The 20,532-nt window shown below is 37.3% G+C and overlaps 1 protein-coding gene across 3 annotated transcripts in view; it reads left to right on the top strand.

Annotated features, from left to right (window-relative positions):
* ZMYND11 (zinc finger MYND-type containing 11) overlaps nucleotides 1-20,532 on the top strand; it is a 108,313-nt gene that overhangs the window by 59,683 nt on the left and 28,098 nt on the right. The window contains exons 3-5 of one of the 3 annotated variants that reach the window (XM_054057458.1): nucleotides 4,574-4,733; nucleotides 17,659-17,703; nucleotides 20,362-20,523. In XM_054057458.1, the coding sequence (XP_053913433.1) occupies nucleotides 4,574-4,733; nucleotides 17,659-17,703; nucleotides 20,362-20,523 (367 nt within the window). The remainder of the gene's footprint in view (nucleotides 1-4,573; nucleotides 4,734-17,658; nucleotides 17,704-20,361; nucleotides 20,524-20,532) is intronic. The other 2 variants (XM_009558313.2, XM_054057459.1) reach the window with 2 other exon arrangements.

The raw sequence follows: 20,532 nt of genomic DNA, 5'->3' as shown, positions 1-20,532 counted from the left end.
TGCATGGTTTAGGTGGGGGGTGCGGCAGGTAGGTTGTGTGGCTCCTGGATGCTGTGAAGCCTGGAAGAACTTCTTGAGTCCTCGTCTGCAGCTTTGGTGGTGACCCCTTTGGCAGTCCCTGTTGTGTCTGTGGAGGTTAAGGTTTTAGGATGAGTAACAAGAATATGGTATATAAATAGAAGAATACGTTGATGTTTTATTGCTGCTAAATTTGAAAAGACCTGTCTTCTGTTTATCTGCAGTCCCAAATAGGTTTAAAATGGTTGTTTCACATTTTTCTGAATGGTATTTTGTTTGCTAAATACGGATGAGTACACAGACACAATATCTACAAATGAATTCATGATTATCTTTTACCATTCTCCTCTAAATGTTTTCTTTTGCGACACATATATTAGTTCTGTGCACATGTGCATTTACCTGATTCTGTTGGTAGTAACTTTTTTCTGATGGTCAGCGCATTTACATTTGATGGTGTGACAGTGCTGAGGTTTGTTTAAGGGTGATAATAAACAACCCACGTGCTAGAGGTTTTTATCCTGTGTTTCCCAAGTAGTGTTGCAATAATTGAAAATATGTTTTAGTCAGCTTTTAGAAATTGATTACAAAATCTGTAATTTTTCTGGATTTTCTAGATTCTTCTATGCTACTGTCAAATCTACCAGTTTATAAAAGGAGAAAGTGCTGACCTACAAATACTCTGATATTGAGCAGCAGCAATTCAGTTGCTTATGTGTCCTACAAACAGACATTCTCATTTGGTGAGATGTGGAATTTAACATGCAGATTATCAGGCCAAACCTCCTCTTTTCATCAGACAGACCTTCATTTTATATAGTAGGGATTAGCATTAGTTAAATTTTGTTTTGAAATGGTTGTTTTAGCCTCCTATCTGATTAGGGCTGGTTTGCTGATTTAGGGGATTTTACATTGTCTCCACGCCTTATTCTCACCCATTTGAAAGGGTATTTGCTTTACTTCTCATGGCTGGCTACATAATAGCAATATAGGGATTGAATTACACTTCGCAATCTGCTAGTATAGAGGACTGTGCAAAAGCATAACAAACCAGTATTGCTTCAACTCCTTGTCTCCAAGGTAAGGCTAATCAGCTTTTGTTGGACACAGCAATCAGGGATTGCTTTCTCTCTCTTACTTGTTTTTAACTTCTTGGTGCCAGATGCTTCAGCACATGCGGTGCCAGGAAAAGACTTGCACTCCCTGGATTAGTAGTGTCACTCCTGCACAAAAACATTTCAGTATGGTTTTTCCCTAATCCAGTAATGAGTCTGATGTGCTAGTTAGGACTCCAAATATCATGCTTTCTGTGTCTAGGCTGGGGTTTAACTTATTTTGTGTTTCCAGCGTCTTTCACAAGTTGCAAAAATTTTTCACATTTCATTATCGAAGAACTTAAACTGTCTTTTATGGTTCAAATCCCGTGCTGTAGTAGCTTCTTAGTTTAGCTGCCATCCTTCTGGCTGAAAAGAAACAAGATAGGATTTCATCCAGTCTTTGCCAATGTTGTTTTATAGTCTTTGCAAATATCAAGCCGCGTACACTTCGTGGGTTTTAATATTAGTAAAGACTCAGGGGGAGGAAGCACTTTTCTAACAGCAATTCTACTGTTTGAAGTGGAAACATTCTCTCTACATGTGTGTGCTCTCCTATGAAAGCTGATAGCATTTTACTATAAAAATGGAAAAAGCAGCCCTTGGATCTGCGGACTGCACATTTCAACATTGACCCAAGTATTCTTCAAAAATTCTTTATTACTCCTGATTTACAGTGGAGAAAATGAGGAGACTCTTTAGTTGTGGCAGTACTTTCACTTTGGTTGAGAGCACAAATTGGATTTGCGAAATGGGAGATTCTGCGCTTTGTGCTCCTTTTCACTTGTGCACACCCTGCTAAAGTTAAAATAGGCAGATTAAACTTCTTAGCTGATTAGAGTGGATTTAAGGCTTTTTTGATTGTATTATGTAGCTATTCTCTTCAGAGATGTGAGCAAGAAATAATTACAAAATGTGTAGATTACATTGGAGAGCTTTGTTGCACTGTGTTTCTGCAACTATGGATAATGCAGTGCAGAATGCACACTTTCTTCAGCAGGATGCACTGAAGATTATGGCACTGAGTTAATAGTTGATTTCTGTTCTCAGACTTGTGTCAGCCTACCATATAACTGTAGGGAAATCACTTCCTTGCTCTATGCCTGATTTGTTCCATCAGTAGAATGGGGAGAATGATAGAACCTATTCACAGTCTTGTGAGACCTATTAAAGACTCGAAGAAATTGCCGAAGACGTGCATGCTGTGGCTTTTATGTGGAGGTGGTTAGTACAGAGTAAAAATGGCAATCCTGAAAGCCCATTAAAGTTAGCAAATGTTGACAAAAATAATTTGCACTTTGAAAAGCTAGTTGTGTTTGCATAAACATGCACATGCGCATACACACACGTGAAATATGTGTAACATGAGTATATAAACAAATTAGTTGTTTTGCCTCTTTCAGGCAGTTTTAAAGCTACAGCACTTTATTCCTCAGCATACTCATGGTGTTCACTTGCACTCTTTTAAGGCGAATTAACAGATTGGAGTCTCTGTGTGTTTAAGACCTTGGAATTTGGAGAACTTGGGAAACTAATTTGTGTTGTTTAATATCACTTCATCAGATTCTCATGCTGAGTTTTGGTTTCTACAGAAGCAGAGAGGGATCAGGTTGAGCAGATAAACATCCATCCAGTGTGATACAGAACTGAACTGATGTTCCTGTCCTCAGTCATTGCTTGGACCTCGATATTTTTTGCTAGGTGGCATAAGATCCATGTGTATTAGATTGGGTCACAGACCTGCACGGAATTCCGCATCAAATGACTTACTTCTTATACAGTGGTAGCATGCACAAACCAATCAAACTTGGACCATGTTGTGGTAGACATTGTAGACGTTGTAAAATATAGTAAATGGCAGCATCTATCTAAGAGTTTTGCATTAAAAAAAATCCCCCACATCCTGCAAGTGTGCTGCATTTACATAAATGCCTCTGATAGAGGGCAAAAATTTATAAATATCCTCTGTTGCCCTGATTATCGTATAATTTACTACATAAATATATGCTTCTACTCAATCAGAATTTCCTATATGATTATATGCATTTAGTTTTCTTTAGAACAAAACAAAAAGATAAGATTGGGTAAACCATTTTTCAGTAAAAGCTTGAGAAAGAATACAGGATTGGAAATGACTTTCATGCATCTAAAACAATAAGTTTGAGAGTCCTATATCTTCAAAGAGAAGGGTTGATTTAAGAGTTAAATGGTCTTCATCCCTTATTGTAAGTTTATAACTTCTAAGGCATTAAAATTTCTTGTCAGCTATGTTATTAAAAAAAAAAATTGAGCTGATGTAACTTCCTTTATCATGTGATATTACTTCTTTAAAATAAATTTTCCTCAAGTTTGCTCCTGATACTAACTAATTATATTTTTCGTGAAGATGTTTGTGATGACAGTCACAAAAGTATTATGGTTGCTGGAATTCATTATCAAGCATGACATAGAGGATATTGCAGCTGACAGATTTGCCTTAAAGCAGGCAAATTGCAGATTCTCTCCTAGGAGACAAGTAAAGACAGAGTACCCGGAGAAACCAAAAATGGGAGAGAAATTCAGTCAGCCCTTTAACTATGTAAGAGAGTTATAGCTAGAAAAATAGGTCCACAAAACAGATATTTCCAATTGGTTCCAAGTCAATTCACTTATCTGCTGATTGCCTGCGATTGCAGCTCTCTTCATTTCTGCATGTGCAGTGACTCACAGATATGTTCTTGGAATTCTAGTAAAAGAAAATCTGAAGTGTAATCATCTTAAACCAGGGAGGCTGTCTTTTTTGAGAGAAGATCATTTTATGTTGTTTACTCCAAGTTAATACTTGTTGTTGGTCTAGAAGTAAATTATACTGGGTGAAGGTCAACTCACTCAACTGAATCTCATATACGTGCACAGTTTATGCTATATATGTTCTCACCAGTGCAGTCATTGTAATGTGATCAGTGTCATTATCTCAAGAAAAGGAGAAGGATCGCCTAGTACTATAACTCCAGCTGTTGGGTTTGCACGTGATGCATAAATTTCAAGTTTTTTATAAAAGTGTTGTACTCACGAGCATTACACAGATTCATTGCTACATCTCCAGCCTCGTTCTATATTATGTGTGCCATAGGATGTATAACAGAAATGCAAGTTTCAATTAATTATAAGAAGTCTTTTTAGAGTCCCAAATGGATATGAAAGTTTAGCAGAGACAAGAGCCCGCATAATTTGCCTGTTAGTTTTGGAGTGTGAATATTTTTTTACTGTGTTACTGCTCATCTAAGTGTGTGTGTGATAACTTCAAGGGGATGAAAAGAAGATTTGCAGTTAAGGTGGAAATAGTGTAAATTTTGAGGGATTAAAAACAGTTTAAAACTTGGACTGTGTATTGTTTTTAATCATTTTTAAAGAGTATTTTTTACTGTTGTATTTTGTAATTTAACAATAACACTTAAAGACTTTTTTTGCTTTATGTGCAGGTATATGTCTCGAGTCCATGGTATGCATCCAAAAGAAACCACACGTCAGCTGAGTTTAGCAGTCAAGGATGGTCTTATCGTTGAAACTCTGACGGTGGGGTGTAAAGGGTCAAAAGCTGGTATTGAACAAGAAGGATATTGGTTGCCAGGAGATGAGATTGTGAGTATAAAATCTTTGCAAAAATAAATCACGATTTCTGGTATTTTAGCATGAAACTTGCTTTAATTCCTATTTGAAGTTATTTATAAGTGCTGTGTTGCTGCTTGTGAACAGGGAAGTAATGCACTCTTAAGCGCTTTTAACCTTTTCTAGTCCATAAAAGCTGTTTATTCTCAAATTCTGAGTTTTCTGGCAAAGTCCTTTGCTCAGTCATCCCTCACTTTTATGTAGTATTCTCTGTTCAGCTGTACAGGAAGACAGTAAATGTTATTGGTATTACTTGAAATCCTCAGACATCTTCAAATCCCAAAGATGGTATCTTTAAAAAAAAAAAAAACAAAAACATGAGAATTTTTTATTAGTCTTGCTTTAATCTGAATCTGAGGAAGCAAGAACTCCTCCTTTTCAGAAGTGCAACAAGAATTTGTACATTTATATACAAACACACATGAAAAAATCTGGTTTGCAGATATTAGTGAACACCAGGACATTCAGTTAGGAAGGATTTTCTCAGCAAATTAGTTACAGGCATCCAAACATCGTTCCACTGAGTGTGTAAAATAAATATTTCAATCAAGTTACACAGGTTGAAAATTATGTGAAGGGGAGAAAGACATTTTTTCTCCATCCCTCCGTAGCTGCAATGTTATGCACTCACAAAGTTAGCTGAGAATAGTCTCATAGACTTGGAAAAAACTTGCTCAAGTACTTCACCTTGTTCAGAAGCCTGATCTCTGTATTTACAAGCTATGTTTTCATTATTTAAAGAAATAGTTTGGCAAAGCTTTAAAATACTTGAACTAGGAACTGTTGCCTTGGAATAGAAATCGCTTAAATACTGGCAAAGTGGACAGCATTGTCTCAGACAGAGGTAATAATTTAAATTTTGAGGAAAAACAGAAAAACTCTATAGGAAAATAAATTCTAAAACCCACTGAAATACTCACTGCGTTATTGCAGCCATCAATAAGATCCTGAAAATGAAACAACAGAATATTTTTTGGTTTAAAGTGAGAGAGAAAGTGGAACCAAGCAGTGTCCATAATAGAAAACATTATGGTTAAAATTAGTTGCACTATTTTAAAGTATTGAAATATGTATTTAATGTACATTATGTCACTCCTAAGGTTCTCATTCTAATTTCATTAGAAACCCTCAAGGGACCTTTAAACAGTATGTAGCCTTTTTTTTTTTCCACTATTCTCCCTGGGAGTAAAAAATTCCGACTTGGCTCTTCTAGGTATTTCTTTTGTCAATTTTATCTGTTCAGAGGTGATGTTAGCTGTGTAGACTCAAAATGACAAAAGTCTGAGATTGGTAGTTAACTCAAGTATTCAGTATGTTTGTTTCCTCTGTTGGTAAAAGGAAAAATAAAAGAAAAAGAAAAGAATGAAAATGCCCCACAATAGCAGTTTCTTGAACAGTCATTCAAAAAATGTTCTTGATAATTGTTAGCATCATTTTTCTAACAAAATTATTAGATAACCAGCACGTAAATTCCCACTAATTCATTAAAATTACAAAATTATTTTATCGCTGAATGAAAAGAGTTGCTTTTGACTTGACTGAAAATGCTGCTTAAGTCAAATTATGAATAGCCCTTTGGTTGACATGAAGAAAGGTAGCCCTTTTCAGCATGACTGCTAATCACTGATGCATTGTGCTGTGTCCATATGTCTGATGGCCATCTCAGTTGTTCAGAACACCAGTGTGCACTTGACTTAACAGTTTCATGCAAAAATAGGCATCAGCTCTGAGTCAGGCCATGTTTCAACAGTGCTCCACCTCTAACTTCTTGATCCTAATACTGAATCAAAATGCTGCAGACACATGAAGCAAAACACATTGAGTTGGTATAAAGCCATTTTCTTTGTTCTTTTATTTAAAAAAAATTAATGAGTAACAAAGTGTTATTGTCATCACTCAACATCAGAACAAGAATTTTCCATCCTCCAACAACTGGTGCAGACCCGTGAGGTTTGGTATGTTCTCCACATTGGACAGTTTTATGGATGCTTTGTCTGCACTTGATCAATGTAGTCCTTTGAAATTCAGTGCTGCTGAGGTCTGGTACTAGTGACTGTTGAACCATGAGCTCAAGTTAAATTTCAATGAGGACAAACACACAAAAGTCTCTTTGGAAATCCACTTGTAGGAGGTAGAACTCTATGAAATAGGGCTATTAATGTGGGAACAGGGATTTGAGAGTTGTCAGACAGCAGCAGTTGCAGACAGCCTCTTGACCTGTTTGTCAAACTTGGTTTGACTGGTAATACAGGAACTTGGAAGGTTCATAGAGTGCAAGAGAAAGACTTCAGAACTGATCCTCCACCTATTGACATAAATACAAAAATGCCCTTGGATTTTAGCTTGTTTTCTAGCACCACAGTGAAAGCCAGTAAGGAGTGACTGGTTCAAGGAGTTAGCAAAGGAACATATTCCTGTCCTCCCTCCTCCCATTTTATATTTCAGTATTTGCTTGGTGTTTCTTTACATTTTTTAAGTTTTGGATCTAAATCTTAGCATTTTAAATCCATATTCAAGCAAATTAATTACTGGCCTGGCTGCAGAACTGCTGAGCACCTATATCTATGACTTATGTAGGTGTCTGCTAGAGACTGCCACAAGGCCTGAAAGGACTGGGTTTAAGTACAACTATGGACTGATTGCTGAATGGTAACAATAATTAAAAGCCTACAGATTATGAAAACACAGCTCTATTTGGAAAATATTTATTAGAAAAACTGTGGTGCTTCCGTAAGTGTTTTCAAAGATTTGCCCAATAGGTTGACATAGTGATAGATCTGTGCAGTAAGGACACCATCTCCAATAGGGTTACAGTTAGCCTCCAGAGGAATGTGTTAAAAAAGTTATGCTACTTTGCTATCATTATTCTCTGAGTATGTTGAAGCTCTGGTAAAAAAAAAAATGAAGTAAAGTCTCATATAGAGAAATCATACAAAAGAACAAGCTGAAGTGCAAAGGTAAAACAGTTTGAGGGCAGGATGAGGCCCATCTAAAAGGGACAACTCATGAAAATGAATGTTCTGAAGAACTGGGAAAGACAATGATGAGACTTAAAAGAGTATAAAATTGTTCTCTTTTTCTCTCAGATATATGTGGGAGAAATATTTTTCTATGAAGTACTAAATTTAAAATATGGAATCAGTTGCCAAGCGTACTATATTCCAACTGATATTTAAGGATTGATACCTATACAGGAGCTTTACAGCAAATATTATACTTCTGGGGCTTGTGCAGGTACTCATTGTGTTTGCTCATTTGCCATCTGTACAGATGTTTTGCAGATTTTCAAAATGTGTTCTCATCTTACAGACTTTCTCATCTTGCAGATGATTAATGCATTTGACACAAAATAAGAGAAGACATTATTTTCCATTGCTATCCAGGATTTTAGTTAGGAATCTTGCATTTTCACTGTTTGTCGATGCCATTATTATGCAATTCAACAAAATCTCTGCAGCTTCTTGCCTTGAAAGGGAAATGTCAGTCCTGAGATCCGGTAATGGTACTTTTTCTTTCTAAAAGCTTTATTTCTATTTCTCACAGAACTTGTGGAATTCAGAAGCGTTATTTGTTATTAACGTTAAAGAAATTATCTCCTTGCTCTTCGGGTTTAGAAAAAAAAAATGTAAATCAGTGTTGTTAACTATGTTTTCAATGCAGTCAATAAAACAGAAGGGAAATGCAGTTTTTGAAGAAAAGAATTATGACTCTCCTTACCTGTTCATTTCTATTTTCAGTTATGCCATGATTTTTATCTTTTTGTATCTGTGTGAAATAGTGGTCGATCTAATCTCAATGAAAGAAATCTAACTGAAGCACCTATGTCATGTAGCTTTATACGGGGTTGGATACTGTTCTTAGAGTTAGTTTGTCTTTACTCATTTCCATATTTTGTGATTTTTCTACAGACAGTGTGCATGGAACTATTTTGAACATTTAATGTGCTAATTCTTCTCCTCATGATTAAAGTCATAAAACTGCACTGACTGAGAGAGAGACATTACGAACGTATAATTTCAATTTACATGTGTTCATAAGACCAGACAGTGTTGTGTGCTTCTGTAAATGGAGAAGCATTAGTGACATTGGTGCATTGTTTGCATCTTAATGCAACATATCTTATAGCACAACTGTGATTTAAAGTTGATTCATAGTGGCCAGCTTCTCTAATGAGAGGTGAAGAGAGAGTTTTCCTGCTTACTTAGGGCACTGTGAGCTGTTTCTTCACTGATGAAGTACAAGGTGATTATGTTTTCATGAACTTGCACTTTTACAGTTCTATTTTCTGATAATTTAATTGATTGCATATAAAAAGATCAAGCAGCTCTTCTGGCTGGAGAAGACTTCTAGGCTGACTTTGGGATTTAGTTACAGTCATTTTCCTGTGCATTTGGTCCTCTCTGTATTTAAATTATTGTTGCTTCGATTCTTCCCTCTAAAGATATTTTAGTTTAGTGGAGAGCATGCTTTTTGGAGGGGCAGTTCGTTTGCTTTCCTGTTTTCAGGAAACATTAGACATAGAATGTGTTTTTTTCCCAACACAACCATGTATTCATGACTTGCTAACTCTAACTGGGGATTTTCTGATATTTTGTATACAGAAGGCACTGGTGCTTGCTCAGAGTGACTCCAGATACTTTAAAGTCTCCAGGCTGCATAAATAACCTATCTCATCACTCTGTCTGCTTTCCCATCATTTTAACCGTTCTTCTAACACACTGCCAGCACTGTGAGTTTTGAAGGTGATTTTATTAACCCTACTGACCTTAGGCACGCAGCCAGTGATTATTGAGATTTGAAATATTGCTGGTTCAATTTCGCTAGGATCAGCCTATGATAAAGGAGTATTTTGACTGTTATGTTTGTGTTAGTCTAAATTGCTTCAGATTGAGCAAAGGCTGAGTTTCTTACTTGCCATGCCTAATGGCATTTGTAATTATGTTGATTTTTCCTTCCTATGTCAGTATTGGTAGCCAGAAGCTGTTTCTTGAACTGACTGTGTCATCTTGAGTCTCCATAAATATGAAGATAATTGTAAAAAGCTTAAGAATTGTGAGGATTTGAATCTTTTCTGTACATAAAGTACACCTTAAATTAAAAAAAAAACAAACAAACAAGCAAATCCAACGCAAAGCTCAAAATGAAAACAACCAGACATTTCTAGCAAAGTAGAGGCTTCTAACTAACTGCGTTGAGGAATGGTTTTAATGTGCATCCCATTCATTTCAGTTAGGAGCAGAAGGATAATGTGAAACAGCAATAGTGACAGCCAGTGTCTTTATTATGAAAGCTCTTACAACAAGAAGGAACAGAGAGGAAGAACGTGTCACACCAAATAAAGAAAAATTTCCTTCAGTGTTCAAAATTTCTCCATTAGTCTTATCCATCCGTATTGACTTTAATCTGAAGTCCTGCGTGAATTCACTGATCCAAAGCCAAACATAGCCCAAGCTGTGGTAGTTACTGTTTCTCACATATTGTAACAAATTGAGGATATTCCAGGATGGAACATTCCAGACAGATTCCTAATAATTGTGAAAGTACCAGTGTTCATTACATTTGGTGATTCACTGATGCAAAGAGTTAACGAATGCTTCTGTGGGAGAAAAATATTCAGACTGGCTTCCATCTCATATTCCACAACTCAGGGAAAGTATGAGGAGACTTTGGGGGTCAGGCCACATAACAGTCTGGTCACACGAGAGCACTCAAGGCAAATGAACTTCTGGAACTCCCAAATCTTTCTTTGCTTCTGTCTTTCTGTCCTCTAAGCTCTCATCATTCAGAGCTTATTTTGCCAGGAGACTTCCACCATATCAATCCACTGTGTCCTGAAAGCGAAGGATTTTTCTTGAAAATTATTATTGCAAATAATTGTACTAGGGTAAAATTCTGTTTTCTAATAAACTAAAAATTAGTGTCCATTGCTGTAGTATCCTGGTGTAGATTTGTGAAAGTCCAGAAAAGCAAATACTTTCAAATCACCAAATCAAAGCATAAGACTATTTTGCTGTTGAGAAGCAAATTAGAGTTCTGAACTCCCACCTGATAACCATGATTCTTGCTGTATTAAAGTCAAGACCCTCCTCTCTCTTTGCATTAGGCTATTAGCATGCAGCTCATGAGAATGGCTTCACTGCTGTGGCTCTTCCTGTCTCCAGATGGATTAAGAATCATGAACAATTCCTTGCATTCCTTTTCCAATCTTGTTTTTCTCTTCCCATCTGTTCAGGAGTATTTCTTCCCTCTCCTCTGCTCATCCTTATTTTTCAACCTCTAAAAAAGGAGCTCAAACTGTTTGGAGGATCTTCGTATTACACAAGATGACACTAGTAGAATCCATCTTATTGCATACCTAAGAGATGATGCTTCTTTTAAACTGGTGAAACAACCTTATCAGTATCTTCACTTGCCTCTCCCAGCTTTGCAAACTTGATTTTTAAAGACTGAGTCAATGTAATGCTGTATTCTTCTTTGAGGCTTTCACTCACTGTTTTCAACTTGAAATATTGATGATGATGATGTTCACAGATTCCACAAAATGTTTTTTCTGATTGAAAGGGTGTTTTGAAGAATGATGATTTACTTATGAGTTTGAAGGGAACTAGTCAAACTAGTCTGTGTAAAGCTTCGATCATGGGACTGAAATTATGCTAATGGACTAGGTGTCTAGATCAGTCCATCTTGTGTTTGTTTTGGAAATAGGCATCTTTTTTTTTCCCCACCACTTTATGTTGACCCTGACCTAGTGGTGTTGTTTTTATTGACTTCATGGCTTCAAAATGCTCTTAAGTCTCCTGCAACTGCTTTGGATTTTTTATTATTATGACATGCTGGTCACTGAATAAAAATCCCTTGAAGCTGATGGGCTTATTAACATTCATGCTTCATTCACAATAATGGCAGCCTTCATGCCTTCATGTCACTGATAGCTGAAACAAAAGGAGTGAAACCTAAAGGAGAGGGGACATGGATAAGAAGTTGGAGATTTAAGCAAAGCGTATAGCAGGTTCTGCTGTTGGTCGCAGAAGCATCAACCTAGAAAATCACTACAAAATTTCATGGAGAAGGTAAGGCCAGAAAAGCAATGCAAACGTATTTTAAGAAAAAAGAAGGGGACAGAGGTCTTTTTTGTGCACAGTTCTGCTTGAAAGGAGAATAGGAAATACAAGCAAAGAAATAGTTTCTTTCTGGTCTGGATTAATCATCTTCCTAGGGGAACAAAACCTTCACATACATAATGGGGAAGTAAAAGGCATTGCACCTAATAAATACTTCACTCCATCACTGATTTATCTCCCTAATGAAAATAGCCTGCAAACCTCCTCTTCGCTCAACCTAAGTTAAAAATGGTGATGTTAATAGCAGAAGCAAATCCAGTTTCTGAGAAGATAATGTTGAAAGTTTCTATTAACCTTGAACTCACTTGGAATATGAAGAAAGAATCTATTTTCTGTTTCTAATATCCTGGAGGAGAATACTTGTATTGTCTCACCTCAAATAATGTAAACTACTGCTACCCAAACATAATCTTCTTGGGAGGGCAACTGAGATTTATTCATTGCTTCGGGTACACAGCTTATAGGCTGAGAAGATAGGCATGAGAAGGGGCTTAGCAGTCATTTCGGCTGTTGGCGTGGTACTACACTTCTTGAGAAAACCTCACTTCTTCTTTAGCTGTGGGAGCTGGAGACTGGCTCTATACTTTGGAGCCTGTCACCCTGAGTTGTCCAAAGCATAACTACAATGTAAAAGAGGGAATCAAAGTCTACCTGTCCTGGCAGGCATCCAGAGAAGACTGGTTTCTGCCAGAAACAGAAGACTTCCAAGACGAAGTGGCAATAAATTAATTGGGCAAACTTAGGCTTGAAGATTAAACTCAGTGAAAGAAGGCTGTGTTCCGAGAGGCTGTGGAATTCACAGCAGAACCTGAGTCTTCTTGCATCAGTGCATCAGGAAAGGAAGCAGATATCAGTTAAGAGAATCTGTGTTTAATATGCACTACAGAGAAGGAGATTTTGGGTTGCCTCCTGACTGGCTTTTCCCACCTTAACATAAGGAAAAAATTCTTTACTGTGAGGATGACAGAGCGCTGGAACAGGCTGCCCAGAGAGCTTGTGGAGTCTCTTTCTCTTGGAGATATTAAAAACCTGCCTGGATCTTTTCTGTGCAACCTGCTGTAGGTGATCCTGGACTGGATGATCTTCAGAGTTCTCTTCTAGTGCCTCCCATTCTGTATTTCTGTGGTGGGTTTCTGTTGGTTCGTTTTAGAATAAAATTGATTTCTAAAATGAGAGAAATTAAAAGTAATGTAAAAAAACCCCAAACAGTTAACTGCAAAAATTACAAAAATTTTGGCCATAAGAAAGAAAGGAAAAAAGAAGAAAAGTACTTAAAAGTAAGCAATGTGCCTAGGTAGTTGTGAGGACATGTGAACTCATAATTGCTTTGGATTTCTTTGTGATAAAATATGGGTAATGAATATTTACAATGTCCTAAAGAGTCAGTTTATGGAAATCCATCTTAAAGATGAAGCCCAGGTCATCAAAGGAAAAGATCTATAAAGGCAACTTTATAGATTTGCAATGGACAGATTATCCTGACTGTAAAAGCGCACATCATTGTAGCTACTTGCTGTGGTAGTTCTATAGAAAAGGAAGGAGAAGATGAAGTGAAACAATTTTCATAAAGGCATTCTAGCTGCTGAAGTCTTTTTGGCTTTGAAGGAGACATGGATGCTTTTTTATTTGTTGAGCACTTCTGATGGGTAAAAGCAGAGGGGAAAAAAATAGATGCAAAACGGGAGGCAATGTGTCTAGTAAATATGTACAAGGCAACTGTTGGGGAGAAAATATGCTTATGTTGATGCTGTATTTACTCTAATGCATTAGTCTAACATTAAACGTAAAACATGGGATAATCTAAGAAACTTCGTAATTTAAAACCAGCGCCTGATCAAGTATGGATCCTGTACACCAGTGATAAAAGGGAGATAAACAGCTAGGTCACCATGTATGTGCTACAAAGATGGAGAGGTCCTCTGAGCCATCAAGGAATTAATCATGCCTTCCTCAGTTTGGAGCCTAACCTATTGTTCTGATGAAAAGATAAAAGCAGATTCAGTGAGCTACTGAAAGCAAGTTTACTAGAGAGTTCGTGCTTACTAAGGAATAGCTGGAGCCAGGGATATTGTAGCATGATGTCAAGACTGACCCAAAGGGCAGAAGGAGGACTGGCCTCACAGCAGGCTACGGCTTCTGGCTAAAAACATACACAGTGTCCCCACTGCATTTGAAAAAATACCAGAAATGCTGTTGCCTGTACATCTGCCAGAGATCCATGATAAGCAGAAGATTTCTTACCAGCTACTGTACCCAAGGAGATACAGCCTGTTTAAAAAAGAGGCCAGTGTACACATACAAGGTGTGCATGCTAGTCTTCCTCTGGAAAAAGAGGAGTAAGGCTCCAATCAGTCCATCTCTACAGATAAACAGCCACATTTTATAAAACTCCTCTCATTATAGAGCAGTTATTTGGAAGTTCAGCAGTATTGCAGAAGGAGTGGGTAGACAGGCAAGGAGAGAGACTTCGAAGCTGAGCACAGTTTAGCATTTTGACAGTTCTTAAGGTCTCTTAAAACCTCTCTTGTATAAGCCAGTTCCAGTCTGCCTTTTGTATGAGGCACAGATTCTGATGTTTACACTTTGAGAGAAGTATTGGTGAACAGACAACAAATAATTTAAGCATGCAGAAGCTGTTCACAGCAAATGTATAAGTAAGGAGCATTTCCTTCAGGTTTTGTACTAGAGGACAGAAGTGCACTTAGGTAGTGCGTCCCCACGGGGGTTTGTTATATTCAGGGAAATATGAAGGATTAAGTACAGAAGCTAGGAATTACTTCCCAATAGCAGATAATGATGGGTGCAGGTTACAAAACCTAAAGCAAAATGAAAGATGTGGAAAGATTGATGTGTAATTTTTGTGGGAAGCATTTCTTTCAGTGTATCTGTCTACTTAATAAGGCCTGGTACTCAGCTTTCTTGGGTTCCAGTGAAGAGCGACTGAAAGCCAGCAAAGAAATCTTAACAGCAGAACCCAAGATTTTAAAAGCTTCCCTCTTGGCTGAAAGCGGGAAAATTGAAAGAAGTCTGATGTTAGAGATGATTGAGGTTGGGAGAAGAGAAAGAAATGTTCCTTGTGGCTGTTCCCAAATCCTAAAATATCAGAAATTATATCTTCAAATTGGGCATGGCTGGTCTCATTAGATGTCACATGCATGGGAATCTGCGAAATGGTTGAGATGTTTTTTAGTTTTCTAAAGGGCTGTGAAGTAGTCAGGAAGTAATTGCAACAATGTTTTGGATTGGTGATTTAAAAAATCTTTAAATAAATGTGGCATGCAAATACTACTATTATAAATAGTTTATATTTTGTAAATTACTTCTTTCTGCTGGCATGGACTTTCTTGCCATTCTAGATTCTGCCACTGTAACAGACCAAAAGTGTTGTTACGATGCAAAGGGGGTGAAATCTGCTGTACAACTACTAATACTCTTCATTTAGACTAAATGTGAAAGTCTGCTTTAAGTTATTTATCTGCTAGATGGCTGGAGGTGTAGGCACTGTTAAACCACAGACACTATACAGGGGTGGCCATGAGTTTGCATGTAGGTGGGTCTAAATGAAAATCCAGGGATCTGGAAGGAGCTGTGTGTGCATGAGTGTGGATGAGAGATACAGAGATACAGTAGCACATAGTTAAGCAGCAAAAAAACTCTGGAGAAGCACTTGAAACAGAACTCCTGGAAAAAAAAAAAATCCAAAGAGTGCTGTGGGACAAACGCCACACAGGAAATGCTGGGAAGCGTGAGCTCCATGGAAAATGCCTTCCTTCACTTGCATCATATTGAATTTAGGACAACAAAACTGTATGTATATTATTCATAAATAAACATGATTGCACAAAAGAGATAACTACTTATAATTGTTTTTCCCATCTATGTGACCCTTTTTTTTAGCTTACTGATTAGATCCAAAGGATATCCATAATTTGGATGGTTGGGGAAATCTAGTTCAACAGTGTGAAACCAACAAGTCCCCATAAGGGAGAGTTCCATGGATAGACTTTTGCCTTTCCCTCCCCCTTTCCTTTTCCTCTCTCCAACTAATAGTAGAGTGACTTAATACCGAGTATCTGGGCTACCATTAAGGGACTTGGAGAAAACAGATTAACAGGTAAGAAATGAGCTATATTAATGGAATGTGCATTTTAACAAAGCAAAGCGGTCCTTTTAGGCAACATATAAGAAAGTGGGTTATCTTGCTCTTATGTGCCATGCCTAAATATAATTTACAGGAAAATTAAAATTTACTAATTGATTTTACATCTTTTGTTTTGTGATAATTATGGGCTTGCTAAGGTGTGGAAGTGACCTAATAGTTGCAATTGTGACCTCTAAGTTATTGTTAATTTCACTGTCAGTATGTGCTTCACATCTTGTACTTAATGGTATGCTAATTGTACAGCAGGATGTCACATTCTCCAACATACAGATTCCCTATTTCATTACAGCTAAGTAAATCTCCATTACTAATGAGTAAGCATTTCTTTTCCATGAACATTTGCATTACAATGGACATTTTCTTTATGCACTAAAATTATTCTTTCCTTGACAACAACTATGTATTTTATTCTACAGTAAAGGCTACGACATGATAATTCATTCTTTTCTGTTGGGTTTATCTGTGCTTAAATTGTCAAATGTTCTGGATAGCCTGACACTTTCTGTCCAATGTTATTTTTCTGTACTTTCAGAATAAATTTATATATTTGCTCTAAGACAGCCCACTTAAGACAAATCGCAAAAAAAGTAAGCTTACATGTTGGTAATAAATTAAGCCATATTTTCAAAATTGTATCATTCATGTTGCTGAGAAATCTCAACTCTTTATGTCAGTGCAAAGTTACCTTTGTGATACAATATTTGAGTGAATTGAATATAATGAAAAAGTGACTGCAAATGACAGATACCACTACAAGATCCCACTCTGCTTAACAGACCACAACTCTTTGGCTATTAAATGCAATTTCCCAAACAGCCATTTGCTGCCATGCTATTTCATATGTCTACAAATGCAACGGGCAGCTGAGTGAAATGATGAAGGAAGGCCTCCTGTTCCACGTGAGCTATGCAGCTTTCCTGCCAAATCCGCTCCCTCTTGGGGGCTGTGGCCGGTCACTGGGTGCTGCTGAACTGCTGAACTTGGGCAGCTTGGCTCTGCCAGCAGAGGCTTCCCTTCGTCTGCCAGCGCAGTGACCTAAGAGGCTTTCCCAGCCCTACATCAGGAAACGAGGATACTGGCAAATTGAGTCCCTATGACGGAGATCCTTCATTCCGCATGGTCCCAGGAAAATATATCGCCTTTTATACACAAATAGGATTGTGAGTTGTGCTGATAAAGTGATGGTTTGATCTTTGATAATCTGCAGCAAAGAAGGCATTGCTTTGATTTTGGTGGGGCCATTGCCTGTTTAGTAAATTACGTTACAGGGATCTTTTTTAGATGCTTAAAGAAGGTTTATTTATCAAAGAAAGTGTATTAACAATCATTAATATTTTTTATGATTTCTCAGTTGGCTTGGTGGTGGGTGTGTATATGGGGAAGAAGATGGGTGTTGGGTTCTTTTAATGATATAAGTACATGGGATATTTTAAAGAAACAAAATGTGGTGGTAGCATTCCAGAAATGCAGGAGGAAATGTTTACAGCCAGATGTTAGCAGTAACAGCTTGATTTCCTGGTCACTGTGCATGAATTCTTTCTAGCCTTGTGTATATCCTGATAATCGGATGGCTTACAGTATAGCTACAAAGTTTGTTTTGTTTTTATTTTGAAAGGCCTACGGTATGCAGCCTTTTTCCCAGACAGCAGCAAAAAACAAGGTGAACAATTTTTGCACTATGTGGTTTTGAATTCTGTCATATTTTCTATTACGTTTCTGTCTTCCATTAGGATAGCTTAGTTTCCTATATTAACTACCACCATCATCCATATCACTTCCAAATCTGAGTTCAGTCTGCATCCTGTATGTATGTAGTTCGGTGGTTTCTCTCCCTCCCGGGGGCTGGCGGTGGTTCCAGTGAGAGAGAGGGGCTCCTCCTGCCCCAGCTCTGCCGCTCACAGTGGGAGCTGATCAAGTGAATCTGCTCTCCTGCATGAAAAAAACCCTGCTGGGAGCGCGTTCTCCTCCCATTCAAGCTTATGTAAACCAAGAGAAGCAATAACATTTCATTGCTGTTGGAGAAAAATTAATGCCTCTGACCTTGCTGTTGAGGTCAATAGTGTAGTTGTTCCCAAGGGCTATGTACCTTTTTTATTTTCTTTATTAACTTTTCAAATATATCGCATAAATGAATGTTTTATGTATATTATGTGCTAAATATACTGCATTAAACTAAAAATCTCTTCTGTGAAAAAAATGGGTGATTATATTTAGAAATAATGATGTTTTCAAAGCTTTACGGTGTGAATAGTGAAATAAGTTTCTTCTGGTATTTTATTTAATGTCAGTTTCCTGGCTTGAGTGGATAATTTTTGTTGCCAGCAAATATATTTCCGTATGTTTATGAAATTCCACATCTCTTGGCCAGAATATTTCCTAACAATGGAATATCTGGGAAATACCAATAAGTAACTAATAAAATTGAGACTCCTGGAATCCTGATTCTATGGTGAAATACCTCACTACTGTTGGGGTCTTTTGAATTTGATTTTTATCTGGATAGATCTTTAATCAAAACCGATTATTTTTCTTGTTTAATTGGCCCTTTACTGCCATTTGATTTTAGTTTTTTTCAGTTTCGTAAAGAAGATACTACTACACTTAATATGAAGGAAATATAAAGCAATACTTTATCCTGATTTTTCTCAGTCTACAGGCAAATCAAGTACATCAACAATGCAGTATCTTTAGTTTTTCTAAAATATTGTAAAGAAAGAGCTCCCAAAGTGCACTGCCACTGGACTCTGTGGGACAGGAAAAATTTGGTGAAATGAGAATGTATTGTTTATAGCCAGATATGGTGGTGGTGTTACGCCATTCTGGGATAAACAGATTTGGCAAGTAAAATTAATTGAGGAGAAATGATAGAAGAGTCAAGTTACACTGTTAATCTGAACAACAAAGGAGGGCAAAGTTCTGAGGTAAAAAATCATCGATTAAGGGTTGTTTGGGGTTTTTACCCCCTAAACTTACTGTCCCTGCATTCTAACATTTATGGTATGGAAACTTTAGCATAGGCAATCTGAGTTGAGGCTGTCCCTAAATCTCTTATACTCACAGGGGCTGGGGTCAGATGAATTATGTACACAACACGGCTGCTCTTCAGCAAAAGGGACTAGAAATATCACTTCTGTGTAGCTCTTCTTACGCTGCTCCATTGGAGGAGACCTCACACAAGGACATAAATGACCACATTTCCCAGGCACGGGAAAATGAGAATCGGACTAATGCCAGTTCTGGCAGTTGGTGGGAATTGCTAACTCCACCTTTACAATATGATGAAAAAATAACTTGATCAGATTTTTATCAGGAAAATTTATTGAAGAATAAGAGTATTTTTTTCAGAGATCTGAACCCACTGAAAAGTGACATTTGACATGAAAAGGCATGGGAGTTTGATATATGACAGCTATTTTTTCTTCTAAGTGTAGGGAAAAGTGTAGCATTTCAGATAACAAACATAAACATTTAACAGTGGCCACTGGCAATTCTGTCTGATTTTAGTACTACAGATTCCTAGAGCAAAAGTCTGCCTCCAAATTATATGCATGCTGCTCTCATTTACTTCAGCAAAGCTTGTGCACATGTTTCAAAGGTCAGGATTTGGCCATTGGGGCTGAATTTCAAGGAGGAACATATTAAAGACAGCTGTGCATCAGCAGAACCATATCCTTTGTCTTCTGTAGAACAGTTCAGGAATAAGAGTAGTGCTATTGGGCACTGCAAGTGAAACTTTTTTTTTTTTTTAATTGCATTGAGATTGTATAGCAGAAACATTTCTTGCAGTAATAGGTTCATGATTTCATTTATTTCTCGTAAATGAACACTTTGATACTGAGAAGTTGTCAGTTTTAAGAGAGCAAAGACTGGAAGGGGCTACCAGTTTTAACAAAATTACAATTGAAAATACACTGTAACAAACCAAACAAGGGAAAATAGTCCAAGGAAATAGGTACGGTCTGCTGAGGTGCACAAACTTTTGTTTGTAGTCTAATTCAGAGAGGTCAACAAGTGTTTTACACAAAGGCAGAAAACCAGCCCACTTTTCATTGTGGACAGAGCTCATATTTGAAATTGTTACTAATCAGATGCTTGAAAAAACTAAAACTTGGCATTCATATTCTGTTGGAGTTAGTGTGTATTAAACTGATGAAGATTTTTAAACATGTAGGTTTTCCCCTGTTTTTTAAACATTACACACTTCTTAAAATGTTTATAATGTATAATTGCTGCTGGATTTCAAGACATATCAATTTTGTTCTTAGTTCCTGCAGATTTTGACAGAATATCATACCAAAATATTTTGTATTTTTTGTAGGACTGGGAAACAGAAAATCATGACTGGTATTGTTTTGAATGCCATTTGCCTGGAGAGGTGTTGATATGTGACCTGTGTTTTCGTGTGTATCATTCCAAGTGTTTGTCTGATGAGTTCAGGCTTAGAGACAGCAGTAGTCACTGGCAGTGCCCAGTTTGCAGGGTGAGTACC

The sequence above is a fragment of the Cuculus canorus genome, chromosome 2, assembly GCF_017976375.1.
Source record: "Cuculus canorus isolate bCucCan1 chromosome 2, bCucCan1.pri, whole genome shotgun sequence".
Taxonomy (NCBI): Eukaryota; Metazoa; Chordata; class Aves; order Cuculiformes; family Cuculidae; genus Cuculus; species Cuculus canorus.
This window is presented reverse-complemented; position numbering and strand designations above follow the sequence as displayed.